General features: G+C 43.0%; 1 protein-coding gene across 4 annotated transcripts in view; it reads right to left on the bottom strand.

Moving 5' to 3' along the window:
* Positions 1-3,809: 3,809 nt before the first annotated feature.
* elp6 (elongator acetyltransferase complex subunit 6) overlaps positions 3,810-25,505 on the bottom strand; it is a 44,245-nt gene continuing 22,549 nt past the window's right edge. For 3 of the 4 annotated variants that reach the window (XM_041190425.1, XM_041190426.1, XM_041190429.1), the window contains 5 exons: positions 13,431-13,501; positions 11,373-11,506; positions 9,032-9,224; positions 6,168-6,314; positions 3,810-4,483 (listed from right to left, as the gene is read on the bottom strand). In XM_041190425.1, the coding sequence (XP_041046359.1) occupies positions 4,355-4,483; positions 6,168-6,314; positions 9,032-9,224; positions 11,373-11,506; positions 13,431-13,501 (674 nt within the window). In that variant the 3' untranslated portion in view covers positions 3,810-4,354. Of the gene's footprint in view, positions 4,512-6,167; positions 6,315-9,031; positions 9,225-11,372; positions 11,507-13,430; positions 13,502-25,505 lie in introns of all 4 variants that reach the window. The other variant, XM_041190428.1, reaches the window with a different exon arrangement.

Raw genomic sequence — 25,505 nt, 5'->3', positions numbered from 1 at the left:
ATTAACCCCGCCCACCTCCGCTCGCTCCCGGGGTTAACCCGCCCACCTCCGCTCGCTCCCGCACCCGGGGTTAATCCCGCCCACCACCTCCGCTCTCCCGCGCCCCCCCGGCAAACCCCGCTCACTCCCGCACCCGGAGTTAACCCCGCCCATCTCAACTCGCCCCCGCTTCCTGGGTTAAGCCCGCTCACCTCCGCTCGCTCCCGCGCGGCGGGTTAACTCCACCCACCACCGCTCACTCCCGTGGGTTAACTCCGCCCACCCTGGGCGCCACGCGCTTCGCCGTGTCTATTTCACCCCCTGAGATCAATGGAATAAATAGATTGCAGACAGTGTCACACTTCCTGCTCATTTCGGTTTTTACATACATTATTCAGTTAATGGACATTTTTAAAAGATTGGGTTGTGAAAGGCAGCGTTGTATCTGTTATAAATAAATGACGAGACTTACAAATTTAGTATTGTCACCCATATTAAAAAATTAAAGCAACTTGCACTAATGCAATGCACTTTGAAGAGGGAAAAAAATTAAAGTGGTACGTAGAATGGTTCAGCACAATGAGTCTGCACCAGCTGTTTCGAAGAGCAAATAAAAACAGAAAATGCTAGAAAAACTCAGCAGGTCTGGCAGCATCCGTGAAGAGAGAAGCAAGAGTTAACGTTTCGAGTCCATCTGACTTCTTCAAAGCTAAAGAGTAGAAATAGAAATAAAAACAAAAAAACTGCGGATGCTGGAAATCAAAAACAAAAACAGAATTACCTGGAAAAACTCAGCAGGTCTGGCAGCATCGGCGGCTATAGAAGTTGTTTCTACTCTTTAACTCTGAAGAAGTCATATATGGACTTGAAACGTTAACTCTCTCTCTCTCCACAGATGCTGCCAGACCTGCTGAGTTTTTCCAGCATTTTCTATTTTTATTTCAGATTTTCAGCAACTCCAGTATTTTGCTTTTACCTTCGAAGAACAATTTAGTTGGCCCGGGCTGACAATCGCCATAAGCGCTGCCATCTTTTAGATGAGACATAAAAGATCTGCTGGCACTATTTCAAAGAACAGGCGATTTCTCCTTTATATTCTGGCCAGAGTATTCCTCAACCAACATCATAAAAATAGATCATCTAGTCATTTATCTATTGGTACTTATGGGAGTTTGCTATGCAGAAATTGGAAGCTATATTTCCTAAATTATAACAGGAGCTGCACTCAAAAATACTTCTTTGGCTTTGAAGTACATAGTGACATCCATTAGAAATTTAAGAGGGTGACCAAAAGCTTGGCTAATGAAGTGGGCTTTAAAGGAGTTAGAGAAGCAACGAGGTTAAGGGAGGGATTTTCGAGAGATGACCATAGCTGCCAGCAATGGGATGATGGGAAAGAGCATGTCTAACTTGGTGGGACTGCCCTGACGTGGCTCTATCCTTCTATATCCCAAAAAATGCCAGAATATCTCCACCTTTGATCTCTCTTTAACCTCCAGCGTCCCCAAAAATCCTTCCTTGGTTCAAACCTTTTCCTCAACAACCTAATGCTCCTTGACTACACAATTTACAATAGGGTTTGCTTTCACATGTGTAAATGACAACCCAGCTCTAACTTCCTCAATCCTTCTACTGTTTCAGTCCATGTCTGACATGCCCATAAGACCCAAAGCAGACTATTGACAACCTTCATAATCCTCATTTCCCTGAAGGGGAAAAACATCATCCAGCAACTCCTGCTAGAAGATACACATCGGCAATGGTGGGTGTAACCAGATCAGAGTCGGTTTGCTGTGGCATTCCCTCTAGTTAGCAGTCTGCTGGTATTCACTGTCAAGACACTCAAACAAATGACAGCTAACTTAATTGAGATCACAAAGGATCAGTGCATTAATGGAGCTGAAAATAATCAGTCTAAAAACAAAATTACATTCAATATGCCCTGACATGAGCCACACCTACAAACTAAAAATTCCAGTGCCGCTGCCTTTACTGGAAAGTGAAAACATCCCTGAGGCAAAGTCACATTCAAAAAAATAATTTGAACTGCAGCCAGATTTTTGATGTTAATCTGAGACACAGCAATATTACTCTCAAAAAAAGTTAGGACTTATGGCTGCTCAGAATCAAAAGGTCCAGTTTCAACTCACGGCCTGTTCCAACCGAGCTGATATTAACCACAGCAGTTGTGAGGACATCATGTAGCACACAAACTTGAAATCAGTGAAGACCATTAGGATGTCATTCTCTTCCAGATCCGATAATACTCAGGGCAATATGCTGCTAGTGCTTTTGGACCAGAAATGTCCCAGCTTATAACTCCTGATCTGTGTTGAATTAATTTAATTGTGCTAAGTCATCCACTCTGCAGTTTATCTCCAAGCATGGGACAGGGTGGAGGTACATTTGAGAAATCAAGGATTCTCTACTTTATATTTTTAAAATATTCATTCATGGGATGTGAACATAACTAGCAAGGTCAGCATTTTTTCCCCACTTCCAAGTGCCCTTGAGAAAGTGGTGACGAGTCATCTTATTGAAGTGCAGCAGTTCATCTGGTGTAGATACACTGAGTTCAATCATATAATTCCAGGTTTTGACCCTGCAAAAGTGCAGGAACAGCAATATAGTTCCAAATTGGGATGGAGAGAAATTTTCAGGTGATGGTTTTCCCATCCATCTTTTGCCCTTGTCCTTCTTGGTAGTAGAGGTTCTGGGTTTGGAAGATGCTGTTAAAGGAGCCTAGGCCAGTTGTTGTGCTGTGTCTGCACGATATTAACTATGAGCTGGTGGTGAAAGGTTGAATGTTTAAGGTTATGCATGGGATACCATCAAGCAGGCTGCTGTGCCCTGGATGGTGTTGTGCTTCTTTAGTGTTGTTGGAGCTGCACAGTTGCACTTATCCAGGCAAGTGGAGAGTATTCCTTCACACTCCTAACTTATGACTTGTAGATGATGGGCCCTTTGGAGAGTATGGTGAGTTATTGGCCAGAGTATTTTTTTTATTCATTCATGGGATGTGGGTGTCGCTAGCTGGATCAGCATTTATTGTCGGTCCCTAATCGCCCTTGTTCAGAGGGCATTTGCAAGTCAACCACATTGCTATCTGGAGTCATTAGTAGACCAGACCAGGTACAGACAGCAGATTTCCTTCCCTGAAGGACGTTAGTGAACCAGATGGGTTTTTACAACAATCAGCAATGGTTTCATGGTCATCATCAGACTTTTAATTCCAGATTTTTATTGAATTCAAGTTCTTGGGTCCCCAGAGCATTACCCTAGGTCTCTGGATTCCCAGTCCAGTCACTATGCCACCACCTCTCCCAAAAAAATTAAATGATAACCCCAGGATGTTAATGATGAGGAAATTTAGAAATAATATTGCCATTGGATATCAAGGGAGATGCTCTCTTTTTGAGATGGTCATTGCCTGGGACCTGTGACGTGCTGTTACTTATCAACCCAAGCCTGAATGTTACCCAGGTATATCTGCACATAAGACACTGACTGTTTCAGTATCCGAGAATAGTACTGAATGCTGCTCAATCATCAGCAAACATCCTCAGTTCTGACCTGACGATGGAGTGAAAGTCATTGATGAAGCAATTGAAAATGATATCAACCTGAAGAACTCCTATAGCACCATGTTGGGCTTGAGATGATTGGCCTCCAACAACCACAACCATCTTCCTAGTCAATCCAGTGGAGTCTGCCCCGATTCCCATTGTTGTACTTAGATTGAAGTCACCCAGTCAAATGCTGCAAGAGGGATAAGCTTTGATAGCTATTTAGCCTTTTTCCATCCACCCCTATAGGACTAAGCCAACTGCTTAATACTTAAGTTGCCTTCAGCAACTTGATTTATTTCCTTAATACAAAATATTAGTACATGAATACAATAAAAAAATACAAGAAAGAAGGGAGTGTTGAAAGTGTGTGGGAAAGGAAAGAATAATTGAGGGCTTTGAAAGCAAAACAAAAATGTTTTCTTTTGATCCGTTTGAACAGGCAAACACTGCTGTTAAACTGAGTTACGTGAATATGAATGAATAAATGGAAAATTGAAGTTGTAGGATGCAAAAACAGAAATTTAGATAATGCACTGTAAAATCTGGTCTAGGGGTTGGATCTTTGTGAATGAATTTATGCCTTACAAATGTGACATATGCAACTGAATACAATCTATACACTTTTGAAAATAAATTACCAAATCCACCTGAGCCAAAGGACTCCAAAGAAATAGCCCCATTCGCTACTTGAAGCCCAGACATCTCATACTTGTTCCACATCATAACCAATTAAATTTGTATGCATTTCAAAAGGTAAAGAGTCATTTCCACTCCACACATCAGTGAAGCAATTCCAAAGAAATTCCCTAGAGCACAGCAGATGAGGTTCCTCTGGCAAAAAAGGTCACGTTTTTCTCTTGTATCTTGTACTGGAAAATTTTGGTGACATTCTTCTCAGACTTGACAGGTGAAGGGGAACGGCAGGTCATCTTCAGCTGCATGCATGATGGAGATCAAAAGTACCTTTTTAAAGGATTGGCAGTAACAATTCAAGAAGCACGTGAACTTACGTTCGTAGTTTAAGGTGCAAAACTGCCAGTATTCAAGGGCCCATATATACTACACAACAGTTTTGTGAAAAGTAATTAACCAGCCTAAGGCTGCTTTAAGCCTTCAGGAACTTGGGTTGTTACAGCAACTTGATTAATTTCTTTAATACAAAATATCAGTACATGAGTACATTAAAAAATATACAAGATGATTGCTCAGAAAGATGGGAGGGTTAAAAGTGTGGGGGAAAAGGAAAGAAAGAATAATTCCTATCATATTGATAGAATATCAATTCTAAACTTACAGGCTCAACCCAGAGTAAGGATCTGTATTAATGCTGAGGGAAGTGCCAAGAGAGCTGTGGTGACACCCACCAGTTGGGTCTGACAGTACATGCAGTACAAATCCAGTGTAATGCTTTGTTTACAAACTGCTCAAAAGGTATTTATGGATCTCCTAGATTTTTATGACAATTATATCGAGACATTAATTATGGAATATCCTAATCTTTCTTAAATGATTGGAGACAGGTCCTCATTTTTAGATACTTGCTTCACTAAGCTCTTTTTTAGCTATATAAATACGGATCTGCCTTACTGAAAGGAACTGCAGCCAAAGGTCTCAGCTGAAGTATAAGGACTAGATGAACAATGCTATAGATAACAATAGCCATCAGGTACTCTTCCCCGGATAGCCATCTGCCAACTCAGCACAGATCAGGGAAGATCTTTATTTATTTATTTATTTAAATAGTCATTCATGGAATGTGGGCGTCACTAGCTAGGTCAGCATTTATTGCCCATCCCTAATTTCCCTCAAGAAGGTGGTGGTGAGCTGCCTTCTTGAACTGCTGCAGTCCATGTGGTGTAGGTATACCTACAGTGCTGTTAGGGAGGGAGTTCCAGGAGTTCGACCCAGCAACAGTGAAGGAATGGAGATACATTTCCAAGTCAGGATGGTGAGTGGCTTGGTGGGAACTTCCAGTAGTGGTGTTCCCATGTGTCTGCTGCCCTTGTCCTTCTAAATGGTAGCACCTTCCAAAGCTACAACTGCTAAGGTGCCTTGGTGAGTTCTTGCAGTGCATTTTGTAGATGGTACACACTGCTGCCACTGTGCGTCAGTGGTTGAGGGAGTGAATGTTTGTGGAAGGGGTGCCAATCAAGCAGGCTGTTTTGTCTTGGATGGCGTCAAGCTTCTTGAGTGCTGTTGGAGCTGTATTCATCCAGGCAAGTGGAGCATATTCCATCACACTCCTGACTTGTGCCTTGTAGATGGTAGACAGGCTTCGGGGAGTCAGATGTTGAGTTACTCACCACATGATTCCTAGCCACTGATTTGCCCTTATATGGCTGGTCTAGTTCAATTTCTGGTCAATAATAATCCCCAGGATGTTGATAGCCTGTATAGCTCAGGGCCTCACCATCACTGCATTTAACCAGTGAGCCTTCAGAAGGAATCAGGCCTTATGAACCTACATGCAATTTATGATGTAGCTCAATTTAATCACAAAATAATTACAACAGGATTTGATACTACTGGTATGTGAAATGTGATTATAGCTTATAATAGCCTTTCAAAACATTATCACTAACTAGCCAATCTTTTAAGCATCATTGCAAATAGTCATACCTGACCATGGATATCCTTGCAGTAGCCTGTAGTCAATCCTTCTACCTCTAGTATCAGGTGGCACTGGTGACTCAATGATTTGGCCACAAAATTATTTTCTTCATCTTCCAAATGCTCTGTGTTATGCATCAACGTCACTATATTTCCCTGAAATACAAATGTTTTTCCCAAATATATATTTTGAGCAAATATATCAGTTGAGGATTTAAAATACAACAACTTGCAATTATAGAGCACTGTCAGAGTATTAAAACCTCCCAAGCACTTCTCACTGGCACGTAATCTGGTGAATCTGCAATCTGACCACTCCAAAGTCAATATATCCTTCTTGAGGTGTGGTATGGTGAACACTGCACTCCAAATGAGGTCCAACCAAGACTCAACGCAACTGCAGCATAACTTCAATCCCTGTGCTTGCCAGCGCACTTGAGAAACATAATTTAACTAATATACAAAATATTTAGCTCCATCAAGTGATTTATTAAGAATTCTTGAAGGTTGAAGTGCTTGTTATGATCAGATTGTCTATCAACTTGGCCTATTAATTTTAATATAGTATTCCTTTTAGTTCCATTGTGACTTGTCACTTGATGCAGATGTACAATATATTATTGACCATAAAATAGTAGAGTCAAAACATTTGAGATAAATGACTTACTTTTTCTTCCATTAGACTGATCTTTTAAAATCAGGTTTTCAAACTTTTCAGCATGGAATAGCACTGCAAATAATGACATATCTATATCTCATTTTTCAAACTCTGGTCAAAGCATTGCTATAGGGAATGTAAAAACTTCAGTGACAGCCATTCCCTGGTTCATTCCCCATGGCAATGCCATGACCAATCGGAGGCAACCTGCCTGGTTTGAATTTAACAAAAGCTTGGCAGTTAACTATTCCCCGGTGCATTCTTCATGGCAACACCTCCACCAATAGTATCCACTCGTCAGCCGATCAGCACCCTCTTCTCTTGCAGAAATTGTTGTTCCCTTTGAGATTTGGTATTCTTGCAAATCTGTCCTGAGGAGTGCAAGACGAAACGCTTCGACAGCATGTCTCTTTTTTCAACAATACTCAAGTTCTGTACTACCAAGCAACTACCAATGTGTGTTATTCTCTAAACACATACTAATATACAACAGCATAAAGAATGCGCAAGCAAATCATCAATACCAGAAAAATATAAACATCTGACCACTAAAATTCCCCTAAAGCAGTCCAGAGATCCCACTTTGAAAATAAGTATTGCTACAATTTTCTGAAAATTGGAAGCATTGGCTTTGGCACCAATGTTTAAGATCAGAAAGGTTAAACAATGCAGAGTTCTTAGAATAAAAGCAAAAAACTGCGGATGCTGGAAATCCAAAACAAAAACAAATACCTGGAAAAACTCAGCAAGTCTGGTAGCATCTGTGGAGAGGAGCACAGTTAACATTTCGAGTCCAAATGACCCTTCAACAGAACTAAGTAAAAATAATAGAGGTGAAATTTAAGCTGGTTGGGGGGGGCAAGAAGAGCTGGATAGAGAGTCAGCGATTGGTGGAGATAACCAAAAGATGTCACAGACAACAGGACAAAGAGGTGTTGAAGGTGGTGATATTATCTAAAGGAATGTGCTAATTAAGGGTAGAAAGCAGGACGAGCAAGGTACAGATAGCTCTAGTGGGGGTGAGTGGGGGGAAGGGATCAAAAGAGGCTAAAAGGTAGAGATAAAACAATGGATGGAAATACACTTAAAAATAATGGAAGTAGGTGGGAAAAGAAAAATCTATTTAAATTATTGGAAAAAACAAAAAGGAGGGGGAAAATCGGAAAGGGGGTGGGGATGGAGGAGAGAGTTCATGATCTAAAGTTGTTGAACTCAATATTCAGTCCGGAAGGCTGTAAAGTAGCTAGTCGGAAGATGAGGTGCTGTTCCTCCAGTTTGCGTTGAGCTTCACTGGAACAATGCAGCAAGTCAAGGATGGACATGTGGGCATGAGAGCAGGGTTTTTGTTTCAGAGTTCTTGGGATGTCACCCAGATCCCAAGAACAAATATATACAATTAAGGCCAATGGAACTGCAGGAGCAACAATTCTTCAACTAATTCACTACATTTCAAAAATCCAATGGGACCTCCATAAGAAACAATTTGTGCAGGAGGAGACCAGAAAAAAAACTGAATTCATTCAGAAACAAATTTTTTAAACAAATTAACAAGCTTGATCTTTAATTGGAAACTGATCTCATTAAAGCCAGTAAACAAATTACCTTAAGTGGGGTACAGTCCTAATTGGACAAGACATTTTTCTCATCATGTGGCTGAGGGGTGATCTAATGGAGATCCTTCAAATTTCAAAAAGTTTTGATGGACAAAGAGCATGTTTTCACTTGTGGGGAAGAGAGACATGAGAGGCTGTCAATACAAGGTAGTCACTAAGAAATTGAATAAGGAATTCAGAAGAAACTTTCAAAAGTGGTTAGATGTGGAACTTGCTATTACAGGAAGTGGTTGAGGGACATAATATAGAAACGATTAAAGGGAGGCTAGATAAGCAGAAGGGAGAAGGAAAGAGAGGGTTATGCTGAAAGAATTAGACGAGGAAGGACGGGAGGGGGCTTGAGTGGAGCATAAATGCCGATATGGACTGTCTGTGTCAAATGGCTTGTTTCTATGCTGTATGGTCTATTGTATTTAATTCTATATATTTGGTATTGGTAATGGGCTAGCAACTCAGAGACCTTTTTAAGTTAAAATCTCACCATGTCAAGATGTGAAAATAAATTCAACATATTTGTGGTTGTGTGGGATGACATGATGAACTAACAGGCTGACTAACATCCTTCAGGAGACTTGGTGGGTTGGGGCGGGGGAGAAACTTACCATAAACTTTGAGCATATTGTAGCTCTGCAGTAATGAATGAAATTCATGATGTTTACAGGGGTCACTCCCAGGCTGAGCAGGACACTGAGGTCATCTATAATCAGTACAGGAAACTTCCAAGTGGTTTCACTGGTCTCCAATAGCGATTTACAAACAAAATCATAAAGGCACTGGAGGCTTGCATTGGGAGAGCTGGAAGACAAAACATTCACTAAAGAAATGCTGTCATGGCAATCTGAAACTTCATCCTGCAATCAATAGTTTTGTTAAATATTTGACCAACCAATAGGTTTTTTTAGACATTTGGTCAATATTTATCCCTTGACCAACATCAGAAACAGGTTATCGGGTAATCACATTGCTGTTTCTGGGACCTTTGTGCAAATTAGCTTCCACTCTTCCACATTAGAAAGTGATCATATTTCAAAAGTACCCAATTGGCTGTAAAGCATTTTGGAACATCCTGAGGTTGTGAAAGGTTTTACCTAAATGCAAGTTTTATTTAAATTCCATGAAAAATAGCAAAAGATTATGAAAAAAAACAAATGTGTTTTACTGACTTTCAAACCGTCGTGGCGCAGTAGATACATTTTAACCATTGTGTCAGTCTCCAACTTCTCATGTCTATAGCCTCTTTTCAAGGGCATCCACTATGTAGTCAGCAGGGCAAGGCTAGGGCACAGACTTTAACATTGACCGCTGCTCTCCAGAGTCATGTTTCAATTACTAGATAACAGTATTCACTCAGCTGCTAAAATCAAGGTCAATAATGCTGTCACAGATAAAAGGACAGGCATTCAGTTGCAAATTCTATCTACCACGGAGCTGTGAACACAGAGGGGGAGGGGGAAAAAAAGTGCAGGGTTGGGGGAGAGAAGTAAAACCATAAACTGGCTTCACTGTTCCTCCAATTCTCACTTATCCTTTATGCCTTGGGGTGCAGATCCAAAGTTACCAGACATCCTTGGGTAGCTCACTCATGGTCAATGTGCACACGAGCCTCCACAGCACAGCTCAATCCCAAACTCACCTGTCATCCATAGAGATTGCATTGTAGAAGTTGAGCTATGAGGATGGTGGATTTCCACCTCACCATCCCAACCCCATTTCTGTAACTGAGAACTACTGAGGTTCTCACTTGAACTTACTTATCCTTCATCACAACAGTAGCATCGCCCATTCTTACTAATTCAGTGATTTTTCAAGCACCCACTACTGGAATAAAGCCAAGGCATTTACGCTAAATGATCAGAGACCATTACCTATATGTTTAAGTGGGAATCACATTGGTGCCTGCCCTCTGACCCTAGAAAGTCACCCAGCTGTATCAAACTTCCGATAAGCAAAAAGTGCTGGATTTCCATATCCTGGGAATGAATAAAATAATTGATCTATGGAATATTATTTTGACTGCTGGAAATTGAAGCCAGTGGTTAGACAGTTTCTTTCAAGTACCTACACAAGAGTATACAAGTCCATTGAAACATGTTCTTCAATATCTTCACCCTGCATCCTCACCTTAGCTGTGGTCTGAATATTATTTGCAATACTTTTGCCTCCTCTACTCACCAACCAGATTGCGGGTAAAGAAGAAGCTGTTCCCATCTCAATATATCTTTTGAATTTACTAAATACAAATTTCGATATGCTCAGGCTACAATAACGTAATGTCACTGATGTAGTAAACCCGAGGTCCAAATTAACAATTCTGAGATTGAGCGTTTAAACCCCACTATAGCAGTATGAAAAGTTAAATTCAGTTAAAAAGGTGATACATGGAGCTAATATCTACAGGCAATTACAATTGTCATCTCATCTCAAAGTTCTCAGGTTACTAGAAATAGTTGGATTTGCTAAAGACAGTGGCCTTACTGAAGGGGCATACTGGCAGATAGACATCACAAATTACTTCAGGTACTTTGGGCACGTGAGTTGAGAGTTTTTTTTCCCCTTCTCAGGATATGGGCACTGCTATCAAGATTGATATTTACTGCTTCTCTAGGTGGTAGTATGGTTTTAATGCAACTAAATAATATGCAAGTTCCAATTCAGAGAGCAGTTAAAAGTCAACCAAGTTGGCAAAAGATTGAAGTTAATTTAGACCAGACTGAATGTGATGAAGGTGTCTGCTTAAAAAAAAAGGAAATTTCAAGCTAGATTTTTTATTTCAGATGCTGTTACCTCCATTATGCATCCTGTTCTTGAACCTGAGAAATATTACAAAGAGAAGCAAAAAGAACTGGAATTAATTTACAACTCCAGTTTCTACAAATCCCTGAAATAGAATCACAATCTACAACACTGCACGTCACAATTTATAACATTACTCGGGTACCTTACATTAGAAACTGCAAAGGCGACAGTGTTTGTGGTGTACTGTCCTGCCTGTCACTAAGTATGAGGTCAAGAGAAGACCGGAGTCCTTCCAGAAACACCAGCTGTCCTTTTTCTCTGGCTGCAGCTAGATGAACTCCCTGTAACACAAGGTATTATATTACAAAAATCTGAAAAAATTTGACTTTGGTCACATTTCAGCTACAGTACCTTCCCAAAGCCTTGAGTCCACACTACAATAACTTATTTGGATAGCACCTCTGCAATAAAATGTCCCGAGGTGCTTTGCAGGAACATTATAAAATAAAATGTCACCGAGCCGCACAAGGAGGTAGTAGGTGAAAAGACCAAAAGCTTGGCCAGACAGGTGAGTTTAAGGAGAGTTTTCAAGTAAGTGGGGTGGAAGGGATTATGGAGAGAACTACCGACCTAAGGGCCTAGGAAACTGAAGGTGCAACCATCAACAGTGGAATGATTAAAACGGGGATGCTCAAGAAGCCAGAATTAGATGAGCGCAGATATCTTGCAGGGTTGTGGGGCTTCAGGAGATTACAGAGATGGAAAGGGGCAAGAACTGGAGGGATTCAAAAAAGCATGAGAATTTTAGAATCAAGACATTGCTTGATCGAGAACCAACGTAAGTCATTGAATGCAGTTGTGACAGGAGGGCAGGGCTAGGTGCAAGTCAAAAAGACAGGTAAGCAGAGATTTGGATAATCTCAAGTTCATGGAGGGTAGGATGTGGGAGGCCAGCCAGGAGCATGTTGGAATAGTCAAGTCTAGAGGTAATACAGACATTAATGAGGATTTCAGTAGTATTTGAGCTGAGATGAGGTGAAGTTACAGAGGTAAAAATAGGCAGTTTTTGTGATGGTGGAAATACGTGGTCAGAAGCTCATCTCAGGATCAAATGTGACACCAAGGTTACGAACAGACTAGTTCGGTCTCAGACTGTTCCCAGGGAGAGAGAACAGAGTTTCACCTGGGGACTGAAAACAGTGGCTTCAGTCTTTCCAATATTGAATTGGAGGAAATCTCTGCTCATCCAGTAGCGGATGTCAGAGAAGCAGTCTGATAATTTAACAATGGTAAAGAAGTCAAGAGAAATGGTGGTGAGGTAGACCAGTATACATGTGAAAACTAATGCTGTGCTATCAGATGATGTCATCAAAGCTTAGAATGTAGAATAAGAAATAGGAGAGAGCCAAGGATAGATCCTTGGGGTGCACCAGGGGCAATGGTGTGGGTGCAGAAAGAGAAGCCATTACAAGTTATAGTCTCCACACGATGAACTGGATGTCAGTGGAGAGGCATTGAAGGAGGATGGTGTGGTCAATTATGTCAAAGTCTGCACCAGTTCAAGGAGGGTGAAGAGTGTTAGTACCCTGTGTGATTGTGACAAAAGGATAGTGACTATCCAGCACTTCCAAGGTCGTCTTCAATTTCTTGTTCTAACAATATGTGCGAGGACCTCATCGATTTTGTCACTAAGCTCGGCCATCTGATCAGCTGCCTCTGCTGTGTGCCAACATTTGTGACTTTTAGAAAAGCTGTTTCAGTACTGTGTCAGGGATGGAAACATGATTAGATGTATTCAGGCACAGAATTCTAGAAAAAATGGGCCAGACTTGGGAGGCGAAACATGTTTAAGGTCTTTGGAGAGGAAAGGGAAGCTGGAGACGGGACAGTAAGTTGCAAGGACAATAGGGTCAAGGATGATCTTTTTCTGGGGGGGGTTTGGTGATGGTGGCAGACTTTAAAGGAGAGAGGGAAAACACCCGAAGAAAGAGGGGGTTGGGTACTCAACAGCTCTGAAGAGTGATACGAACTCGAAACATTAACTCTGTCTTGCTCTCCACAGATGCTGTTAGACCTGCTGAGTTTTTCCAGCATTTTGTGTTTTTGTTTAAGGTTTCCAGCATCCACAGTATTTTGCTTTTATAGAAACAGAAAAGATATGGCCACAAATTTAAAAACCATACACTTCCACCCAAACAGGATCAAAATGACTTTGAATGTACAACACACAAATGAAAATGAAACACACACATATTCCATACTTACCAGCTTTTGGGCAACGAGGCTGTAATGATTAAAAGACTGGACCAAGCCAAGAAAGCAAACTTTGCAACCTCCTACAAAACACAAACATTGGGTTAAGTATTTCTTAACAAGCTGTATAATTTAAACTAGGTTTCTACTTTCGATATCCTAAAGCCCACTCTCAGGATATGTTCAATCCCCAAATCATCTGCAGCTTTAAGCTTGGTTCCATTAATTCTACAGAAATCTAGTGATACGTTAAAAAACACACCCAGAAGGAAATCCCACACTGCACCAAAGTCTGAATTCCAACTAGTCATACCTAATATATGTAGGCCATACAAAATACTCACACATTTCTGTTTTTATAATTGAAGGAACCAACAAGTAGAGATGGAGAAATATAGGTATAAAAACAAAAAAACTGCGGATGCTGGAAATCCAAAACAAAAACAGAATTACCTGGAAAAACTCAGCAGGTCTGGCAGCATCGGCGGAGAAGAAAAGAGTTGACGTTTCGAGTCCTCATGACCCTTCGACAGAACTTGAGTTCGAGTCCAAGAAAGAGTTGAAATATAAGCTGGTTTAAGGTGTGTGTGTGGGGGGCGGAGAGATAGAGAGACAGAGAGGTGGGGGGAGGGGGGGGGTGTGGTTGTAGGGACAAACAAGCAGTAATAGAAGCAGATCATCAAAAGATGCCAACAACAATAGTACAATAGAACACACAGGTGTTAAAGTTAAAGTTGGTGATATTATCTAAACGAATGTGCTAATTAAGAATGGATGGTAGGGCACTCAAGGTATAGCTCTAGTGGGGTTTTTTTTTATATATATATATATAATGGAAATAGGTGGGAAAATTTATTGGAAAAAAAAAGGAAGAGGGAAACAGAAAGGGGGTGGGGATGGGGGAGGGAGCTCACGACCTAAAGTTGTTGAATTCAATATTCAGTCCAGAAGGCTGTAAAGTCCCTAGTCGGAAGATGAGGTGCTGTTCCTCCAGTTTGCGTTGGACTTCACTGGAACAATGCAGCAAGCCAAGGACAGACATGTGGGCAAGAGAGCAGGGTGGAGTGTTAAAATGGCAAGCGACAGGGAGGTTTCGGTCATTCTTGCGGACAGACAGCAGCTGTTCTGCAAAGCGGTCGCCCAGTTTACGTTTGGTCTCTCCAATGTAGAGGAGACCACATTGGGAGCAACGAATGCAGTAGACTAAGTTGGGGGAAATGCAAGTGAAATGCTGCTTCACTTGAAAGGAGTGTTTGGGTCCTTGGACGGTGAGGAGAGAGGAAGTGAAGGGGCAGGTGTTGCATCTTTTGCGTGGGCATGGGGTGGTGCCATAGGAGGGGGTTGAGGAGTAGGGGGTGATGGAGGAGTGGACCAGGGTGTCCCAGAGGGAGCGATCCCTACGGAATGCCGATAAGGGGGGTGAAGGGAAGATGTGTTTGGTGGTAGCATCATGCTGGAGTTGGCGGAAATGGCGGAGGATGATCCTTTGAATGCGGAGGCTGGTGGGGTGATAAGTGAGGACAAGGGGGACCCTATCATGTTTCTGGGAGGGAGAAGGCGTGAGGGCGGATGCGCGGGAGATGGGCCGGACACGGTTGAGGGCCCTGTCAACGACCGTGGGTGGAAAACCTCGGTTACTTTCTCAGTGACTGTCTCCGTCTCCGACTTACCCCACGTGGATTTCAACTGAAATTCCACCCCTCATGTTTCGAACCCACCCAGGATTACAGGTATCTCCGGGACATAAAACGTTTCTCGGACTGCTGTTCCCGTCACATTCTGAAATCCACACTCAGTGCCATGCGCCGCCATATGAACACACTCGACCTCTCCCTCCAGCAGCACCGCCGTACCCTTTTTCAAAGCTGCGCGTGCCCCCAGTTTCATTTTATCCTTCGGCTCATCTGACGCCTCAACAAGAAACTTTTTCTCTTTCTCTCAAATGCTAAGGAACGCAAGCTACAACAACTCATCGACACCAACACCCATCTAGGACCCTCCACCCCTGCCTGTCCCTCCGTCCCCACCCTTTCTTCCAATCCCAACCCCAGACGTGTATTCACTATACCCCCTGACCTTCCCCTCTCCGATGCTGAACGTTCAGTGCTCAGCAAAGGACTTAGTTTCATACCCTTACGCCCTCACCTCAATGAATTACGGGATCGGCATGATACTGAACTCTTCTTCCGCCGTCTTCGTCTCCGGGCTCAATTCTTTGGGCAGGAGTCCTCTCCCAGTTCAACGGATCCTTTTACTCATCTCCAATATTCTCCCTCCACCTGGACCCCTCCCTCTGGATTCTTACCTTCTCTCGATCTTTTCGTTGAGAACTGTCGGCGCGACATTAGTCGTCTCAATTTCTTTGCTCCTCTCACCCATTCTAACCTGTCTCTCTCTGAACTTACTGTACTCCATTCTCTCAGGTCCAACCCTAACATTGTCATCAAACCCGCTGACAAGGGTGGTGCTGTTGTTGTCTGGCTCACTGACCTCTACCTCGCGGAGGCTGAGCGTCAACTCGCAGACACTTCCTCCTACCTCTCCCTGGACCATGACCCCACCACTGAACATCAAGCCATTGTTTCCACGACTGTCACTAACCTCATCTCCTCTGGGGATCTCCCTCCCACAGCTTCCAACCTGATAGTCGCCCAACCTCGGATGGCCCGCTTCTATCTCCTACCCAAAATCCACAAACAGAACTGCCCCGGTAGACCGATCGTCTCAGCTTGCTCCTGCCCCACAGAACTCATTTCTCGTTATCTTGACTCCCTTCTCTCTCCCCTTGTCCAGTCCCTTCCCACCTACATCCGTGATTCCTCTGACACCTTACGTCACATCAACAATTTCCAGTTCCCTGGCCCCAACCGCTTCCTCTTCACCATGGACGTCCAATCCCTCTACACCTCCATCCCCCACCAGGATGGTCTGAGGGCCCTTAGCTTCTTCCTCGAACAGAGGCCCGAACAATCCCCATCCACCACTACTCTCCTCCGTCTGGCTGAACTTGTTCTCACGCTGAACAATTTCTCCTTCAACTCCTCTCACTTCCTCCAAATAAAAGGTGTGGCTATGGGTACCCGCATGGGCCCCAGCTATGCCTGTCTCTTTATGGGGTATGTGGAACATTCCTTGTTGCAGTCCTACTCCGGCCCCCTTCCACAACTCTTTCTCCGGTACATCGATGATTACTGCGGTGCCGCTTCATGCTCTCGGCGGGACTTGGAAAAATTTATTAATTTTGCTTCCAATCTCCACCCCTCCATCATTTTCACGTGGTCCATCTCTGACACTTCCCTTCCCTTCCTTGACCTCTCTGTCTCAATCTCTGGTGATAGACTGTCCACCAATATCCATTACAAACCCACCGACTCCCACAGCTATCTCGACTACAGCTCCTCACACCCCGCTTCCTGTAAGGACTCCATCCCATTCTCTCAGTTCCTTCGCCTCCGTCGCATCTGTTCCGATGATGCTACATTCAAAAACAGTTCCTCTGACATGTCCTCCTCCCTCCCAGAAACATGATAGGGTCCCCCTTGTCCTCACTTATCACCCCACCAGCCTCCGCATTCAAAGGATCATCCTCCGCCATTTCCGCCAACTCCAGCATGATGCTACCACCAAACACGTCTCCCCTTCACCCCCCTTATCGGCATTCCGTAGGGATCGCTCCCTCCGGGACACCCTGGTCCACTCCTCCATCACCCCTTACTCCTCAACCCCCACCTATGGCACCACCCCATGCCCACACAAAAGATGCAACACCTGCCCCTTCACTTCCTCTCTCCTCACCGTCCAAGGACCCAAACACTCCTTTCAAGTGAAGCAGCATTTCACTTGCATTTCCCCCAACTTAGTCTACTGCATTCGTTGCTCCCAATGTGGTCTCCTCTACATTGGAGAGACCAAACGTAAACTGGGCGACCGCTTTGCAGAACACCTGCGGTCTGTCCGCAAGAATGACCCAAACCTCCCTGTCGCTTGCCATCTTAACACTCCACCCTGCTCTCTTGCCCACATGTCTGTCCTTGGCTTGCTGCATTGTTCCAGTGAAGCCCAACGCAAACTAGAGGAACAACACCTCATCTTCCGACTAGGGACTTTACAGCCTTCTGGACTGAATATTGAATTCAACAACTTTAGGTCATGAGCTCCCTCCCCCATCCCCACCCCCTTTCTGTTTCCCTCTTCCTTTTTTTTTCCAATAAATTATAAAGATTTTCCTTTTCCCACCTATTTCCATTATATATATAAAAAAAAACCCCACTAGAGCTATACCTTGAGTGCCCTACCATCCATTCTTAATTAGCACATTCGTTTAGATAATATCACCAACTTTAACACCTATGTGTTCTATTGTACTATTGTCGTTGACATCTTTTGATGATCTGCTTCTATCACTGCTTGTTTGTCCCTACAACCACACCCCCTCCCTCCACCTCTCTGTCTCTCTATCTCTCCGCCCCCCACACACACACCTTAAACCAGCTTATATTTCAACTCTTTCTTGGACTCGAACTCAAGTTCTGTCGAAGGGTCATGAGGACTCGAAACGTCGACTCTTTTCTTCTCCGCCGATGCTGCCAGACCTGCTGAGTTTTTCCAGGTAATTCTGTTTTTGTTTTGGAGAAATATAGGGTTCTTTTAAAACAAAAGAAAAAATTAGGACTGGCCTGTCCCAGGATTTTCTTCTCTAACATTGTCAAATAAATATCAGGAGATCCAACAGAAGTCTTTAAACAATGAAGATATTTGACAGGGTTAATAGGGAGAAAAAAAACAAAAAACTGCGGATGCTGGAAATCCAAAACAAAAACAGAAACAGAAATACCTGGAAAATCTCAGCAGGTCTGGCAGCATCGGCGGAGAAGAGCATAGTTGACGTTTCAAGTCCTCATGACCTGCTGAGTTTTTCCAGGTATTTCTGTTTCTGTTTTTGTTAATAGGGAGAAACTCATGGTTGAATCCAGAACAAGGGGCCACTAACAGATCAAATAAAGATGGAGTGGTTGAAGCAGCTAGCATCGACACATTTCAGGGGAGGGCTGATGTGTACAAGACGAAGGGGGGACATTAGAATGTACAGGTGCAGAGTATAAAAACTGAGATAGGGCAATTAGGATCTACAACACAGACTGCTCTATGCAATACTTGCTTGTCAAATCGGCTCAGATTGCAAGAACTTGTCAGGAATGCAACCAGTGGAAAAGTTTCCAGTAAGTTTCTTTGGGTAGTGAGCAGCTGTGGAAACAGTGGATCTTTTTGAATGTACTACCTAATTTGTGGATGACGGGACCAGAACCAACTATAGCAGCTGCCCAGGATAAAGTCAGCTATGGAAGATCATACCTAGTAATATCCTAGAGAAATTATGTAATGAATGAAAAAGAGGTCATTCACCCAATCAAAATCTATCCTTCCATGGTTAACCTACTCTTATCAGGGACCCTCACCTAGTCTATTGAAGGAAAAGTTTAGTTAGATACTCCCTACCAGTTCCCATTGTCCAAAATCTCTCTTTGTAACTAGCTCAACCATGTTAAAAAAAAGTTACTTGACTGCAGTCGAAGCCATTCCAATCCATCAGACCATTAACTGCAATGCATCAGGCCATGAAGAAAGTGAATTTCTCTCTTACCCCAGCTCTAATGTTATTGTCACTAAGTCCACCCAATTATATTCTGAACTTGGATCTGTGCCAGAAACTGGAGAGGTACACCCAAAATAATCTAGCAAAGTCCCAAAATATCTAGAATCAAATCCCTACAACATCTCCAAGACTGGCCAGGTACTTCCTACAAACAGTCAAAATGTTATGTGCAGTATTTTTTCTAGTTCCTCATTTTATACAAAAATACACAACAGTGATCAAATCATTTAAATATCCCAGAATCAGTGTTTAAATAAAAATAACAGTCTCATGCTAGAACTGCAGAGGGATAGATCACTTACCAAGTAACAATAGAGGCAGCTCAGTTTTAAATGAAATCATTTTCACTGCACTGAATACCAATGTATTGCAAGAGTGAACATGGGTTACAATTTCCCTTCAGGGGCAAGACAGACTTTAAATGTTCCATTTACTACCCAGGTTATCGTAGGACCTTGTGCTGTCTGCATATCAGAGTTTCACTATTTGCTTTACTCATATCATCAGAGTCTTTTATACATACAACCTTGGGAAAATATCCACAGAAAGAAACAGCACCACAGGAAATGATCTTTCACTTTGCCACATGATCCTCCACCTCCCCCAACCCATGAACTACGATAACATCACTGCAGTATTGTTCTTTGCATCTGCTACCACACCCCATCATCACTCTCAATTAATGCTTCCTTCGTTTTGGTGCTACCCCCTTCCCATCACTGATATCCTCATTACGGTATGGTTCCTTCACTTTGGCTCCTCACAATGGCAGTTCTCTTTGCTTTTGGACAGCTCAACTTTGGGTAAATTCAAGTCACTTCCCAATTCCCTTCCCTTATCTCTTACATTCGCCTTTCCAAACACCCATCAAATTCCCTTTTAAACTATATTTTCTTGTCTACCCATTGGGTAAAGTATCCCATAACCTAATAACCCATGGAGGAGGAAAAAGCCTTTCAGAAAATATAACTCTCCATTCTTTGGCACAGACACAAAGAAGGTTTTGGATAAACTTGGTGACAATAACATAAGGGTGGGAGTAAAAGAGATATCCTTCACAGGGTAATGTATTGCAAATAATGGACTGTTAGATTGGAGTGGCCTCATCCACCGTCAAGTAATTTTTTCCAACATGGTTCCAACACTCTGTAGTCGGACTATAACAATGGGAAGCTTTACACTGTAGTTAAGTGGTCAAGGGAGATTGAAAAATTTATTCCATATAGTGTGTCCGACAATCAAACTCTGCAAAAAAGAAACCTTATCAGCAAGATGAGGTTATACAGGTTTAACTGCATCACACACAGCATGGATAATTATTACATTCGAACTGTCGAGAACTGTCAACGTGACATTGGCCGTCTTAATTTCTCTGCTCCCCTCACTCAAACTAACCTGTCTCCCTTCGAACTTGCTACACTCCGTTCTCTCAGATCTAACACTGACATTGTTATCAAACCTGCCGACAAATGTGGTGTTGTTGTCTGGCATACCAATCTCTACCTTTCAGATGCTTCTTCCTACCTTCCCCTGGACCATGACCCCACCATCAAACATCAAGCCATTGTTTCCAGTACTTCTCCTCTGCAGATTTCACTCCACAACTCCCCACTTTTGGTCCCCCAACCCTGAACATCCCGTTTCTATCTCCTTCCCAAAATCCATAAACAAGACAGCCCTGGTAGATTCATTCTTTCAAAGAACAAAAAGAACAAAGAAAAGTACAGCACAGGAACAGGCCCTCTGGCCCTTCCATCCTGCACCGATTATATTGCCGTCAACTAAAACATTTTGCACTTCCGAGGTCTGTATCCCTCTATTCCCATCCTATTCGTGTATTTGTCAAGCCGCCTCTTAAATACCACTATCGCACCTGTTTCCACCACCTCCTCTGGCAGCGAATTCCAGATAGTCACTACCCTCTGCGAAAAAAACTTGCCCCGCACATCACCTTTATAGTTTTCTCCTCTCACCTTAAATCTATGTCCCTTAGTATTTGACTCTTCCACCCTGGGAAAAAGCTTCTGACTATCTACTCTGTCCATGCCACTCATAATTTTGTAAACTACTACCAAGTCGCCCCTCAATCTCTGTCGCTCTAGTGAGAACAATCCAAGTTTCTCCAGGCTCTCCTCATAGTTAATAACCTCCAGACCAGGCAGCATCCTGGTAAACCTCCTCTGCTTCCATTTCCTTCTGGTAATGTGGTGACCAGAATTGCACACAATATTCCAAGTGTGGCCTAACCAAGGTTCTATACAGCTGCAGCATGACTTCCCAGCTTTTATACTCAATACCCCTGCCAATGAAGACAAGCATGACATATGCCTTCCTGACTACCTTATCAACCTGCGTTGTCACTTTCAGTGACCTGTGGACCTGTACACCCAGATCCCTCTACCTGTCGATGCACTTAAGGGTTCTGCCATTTACTGTGTAATTCCTGCCTGTATCAGACCTTCCAAAATGCATTACCTCTCATTTGTCTGGATTAAACTCCATCTGCCATTTCTCCACCCAAGTCGCCAACCGATCCTTTGACAATCCTCTTCACTAGCTGTAACTCCTCCAACCTTGGTGTCGTCTGCAAACTTACTAATTAGCCCAGTTACATTTTCCTCCAAATCATTTATGTATACCACAAACAGCAAAGGTCCCACCACTGATCCCTGCGGAACTCCACTAGTCACAGCTCTGCATTCAGAAAAGCACCCTTCCACTGCTACCCTCTGTCTTCTGTGACCAAGCCAATTCTGTATCCATCCTGCCAGCTCACCTCTGATTCCATGCAACTTTACCTTCTGTACCAGTCTGCCATGAGGGACCTTGTCAAAGACCTTACTGAAATCCATGTAGATAACATAAACTGCCCTTCCATCGTCGATCATCTTTGTCACTTCCTCGAAAAACTCGATCAAGTTAATGAGACATGACCGCCCCTTCACAAAACCATGCTGCCTCTCACTAATACGCCCATTTGCTTCCAAATGGTAGTAAACCCTGTCACGAAGAATCTTCTCCAATAATTTCCCTACCACTGACGTAAGGTTCACCAGCCTGTAATTTCCTGGATTATCCCTGCTACCCTTCTTAAACAATGGAACAACATTGGCCATTCTCCACTCCTCTGGGACCTCACCCGTAGCCAGTGAGGATACAAAGATTTCTGTCAAGGCCCCAGCAATCTCCTCCCTTGCCTCCCTCAGTACTCTGGGGTACATCCCATCTGGCCCTGGGGACTTATCCATCTTAATATTCTTCAAGATGCCTAATACCTCCTCTTTTTTGATCTCGTCATGATCCAGGCTATCTACACACTCTTCCCTAGACAAATCGACCGCTAAGTCCTTCTCTTTGGTGAACACTGATGAGAAGTATTCATTCAGTATCTCTCCCATTTCTTCTGGCTCCACACACACATTCCCACCTCTGTCCCTGAGTGGGCCCATCCTTTCCCTGGCTACCCTCTTGCCCTTTACATATGTATTAAAAGCCCTTGGGATTTTCCTTAATCCCGGTTGCCAGTGACTTTTCATGACCCCTTTTAGCCCTCCTGACTCCTTGCTTAAGTTTCTTCCTACTTTATTTATATTCTCCACGGACTTCATCTGTTCTCAGCCTTCTAGCCCTTACGAATGCTTCCCTTTTCTTTTTGACTAATCTCACAATATTCTTCGTTATCCAAGGTTCCTGAAACCTGCCATGCTTATCCTTCATCCTAGCAGGAACATGCCGGTCCTGAATTCTTATCAACTGACGTTTGAAAGCCTCCCACGTCAGTTGTTGATTTGCCCTCAAACATTCACCTCCAGTCTAGTTTCCTTAGTTCCTGCCTAATATTGTTATTATTCCCCCAATTAAGCAACTTAACCCGAGGACACATGTTTTCCTTATCCACCAGTACCTTGAAACTTACTGATTTATGGTCATTTTTCCCGAAATGCTCTCCTACTGAAACTTCAATCACCTGGCCGGGTTCATTCCCTAATACCAGGTCCAGTATTGCCCCTTCCCTAGTTGGACTATCTACATATTGTCTCAGGAAGCCCCCCTTGTTGCACCTTACAAATTCTGCACCATCCAAACACCTAGCACTAAGTGATTCCCAGTCAATATAGGGAAAGTTGAAATCACCCACCACAACAACCCTATTGCTCTTAAATCTTTCCAAAATCTGCCTATGTAACTGTTCCTCAATCTCCCGCTGGCAATTGGGAGGCCTATAGTAAACCGCCAACATTGTGACTGTACCCTTCCTATTCTGGAGCTCTACACGTATTGAGGACAAGTTTGCTCCTGCCCCACTGCACATTTTTTTCTATTTTGACACTATTTTTCTCACCTTGTCCAGTCTCCTCTCACCTACGTTTGTGATTCATCTAACGTCCCACATCATTTCAAGAGTTTCCTGGCCCCAAGTATCACCACTCCATTATGGACGTCCAATCTCTCTACAACTTCATTCCTTCCACTGCTTCCGACATGTCTTCCTTTTTCCCTCAACCAAGGATATCCCCCCCAACTAACTGTGGTTGACAGGTCCCTCTACCATGTCCAACCCATTTCCCCCAGTTCTGCTCTCACCCTTTCCCCTCCTTCACCTCAATTGGGCTCCCCTTGTCCTCACTTTCCAGCCCACCAGCCTCCACATTCAATGGATCATCTTCCACCATATCTGTCACCTCCAGCGTGATGCTACCACCAAACACATCTGCCCCTCCACAACACCCTGGTTCATTCCCCTATCACCCCCAACACCTCGTCGCCTTCCCATGTCACCTACACATTCAGGTGTAACACCTGTCCTTTTATCTCCTCTCTTCTCACTGTCCAAGGTCCCAGCCACTCCTTCCAGGTGAAACAGTGCTTTACTCGTACTTCTTTCAATTTAGTCCACTGTATTCGCTGCTCACAATGCAGTCTTCTCTACACCGGGGAGACCAAACACAGACTAAGTGACTGCTTTGCGGAATACCTTCGCTCAGTCCACAAGCATGACCCCGACCTTCTGGTTGCCTGCCATTTTAATTCACCGCCTTGCTCTCTCATTCACATTTCTGTCCTCAGCCTACTACAATGTTCCAGTGAAGCCCAACACGAGCTAGAGGAACAGCACCTCGTCTTGTGATTGGGCACTTTCCAGCCTTTTGGATTCAACATTGAGTTCAACAACTTCAGGCCAGGGTCTCTGCCCTCCATTTTTTTTTTGTTTTGCTAAGTGCTTGTCAGTATCTTGTTTTCATGTTTTTGCTTTCAAAAAGAGCTGTCCTTTACTCTGCCATTAACGCCTAGTCTGGACCAATGCTTTGTTTAATAAAACCATTGCCACTCCTTTTGCCTTTTGTTCCATGTTATCTTTGTTATTTAATCTCTCCTACCCTCTAAACCTATCCCTGACCTTCCCTTTTGTTCTACCTGACAGTCTGCCCCCCAACTTTCTCAACAGCATAAACGCTATCATATTTTTACTTCTCTTCAGTTCCAAAGAGCCATAATGTTCATGAAGTGTTAACTCTCCACAGATGCTGCCAGACCTGCTGAATTTTTCCAGTGCCTCCTGTTCTTATTTATTATTGTAGTCAAGTGCTTTTGGGGAAATGACAGAGTTGGATAGCATAGTTAACCAGAGGAGAAAAACTCAGAAATTGCTTCAATCCTGTCTTCTAAAAGGAGTCATTGTCAACATTAAGGCTAATGCTAATTCAGCTATGAGACTTATAATAAAACCAATTCCTTACCAGGGATAGAAAATGCCAAGACCATAGGCCAAAAAATGATGCTTTAATGGGCAAAAAAAGGCACCCTGAGAAGCTTGGGAGTAAACAAGCAACCTGATAGCCTGAAGGTCAGTATTTCATTGACTTGGTGGTCATTGAGGATGTGAAAGAGCTGTGCAAGGTTACTGATACCAGGAGGATCAAACTCTCCGAACATATAACGCTCAGATTGAGGTTTGTTTGTAATGTGTATGAAAGGACAATAATTTGTTGAGATCACTTATTTATACATAAATTATGCAACAACCCAAGGTTGTCAAAGTTGCGCCAGATTGTCAGAGTTGTGATACTTCATCATTAGCTTTGCATCTCACTGTCAACCTCAATCAAAATGCATTGAATGGTGTGTAGTTGCTATTTTGTATGATTGATATGAACTAAACTTGCCACAATCTAGTCCATTTAAGTCTAAGTGTCCTTTTAACAACACAATAAGTGTTAATTACTTCCAGTTAATACCTCTGGCACTGAAAATAAACTATTACAAGTATCTAGTCTCATTATCCCATATTTAATTGTTCCTGAAGAGCTTAAAAATATAAAACTTTGACTACATCTTTCAATCAAATGTTTCTTTCCCTCCCTTTATTTCTTTTTCTGTACCCAAGTTAACAGTGAATTTAGCCACTCCAATTTCCACTTCCTTCTCACTGTTGA

Source organism: Carcharodon carcharias, chromosome 6 (assembly GCF_017639515.1).
Source record: "Carcharodon carcharias isolate sCarCar2 chromosome 6, sCarCar2.pri, whole genome shotgun sequence".
In the NCBI taxonomy this organism is placed as follows: domain Eukaryota; kingdom Metazoa; phylum Chordata; class Chondrichthyes; order Lamniformes; family Lamnidae; genus Carcharodon; species Carcharodon carcharias.
The sequence above is the reverse complement of the archived record's forward strand: the minus strand, read 5'-3'. Positions and strand labels throughout refer to the sequence as shown.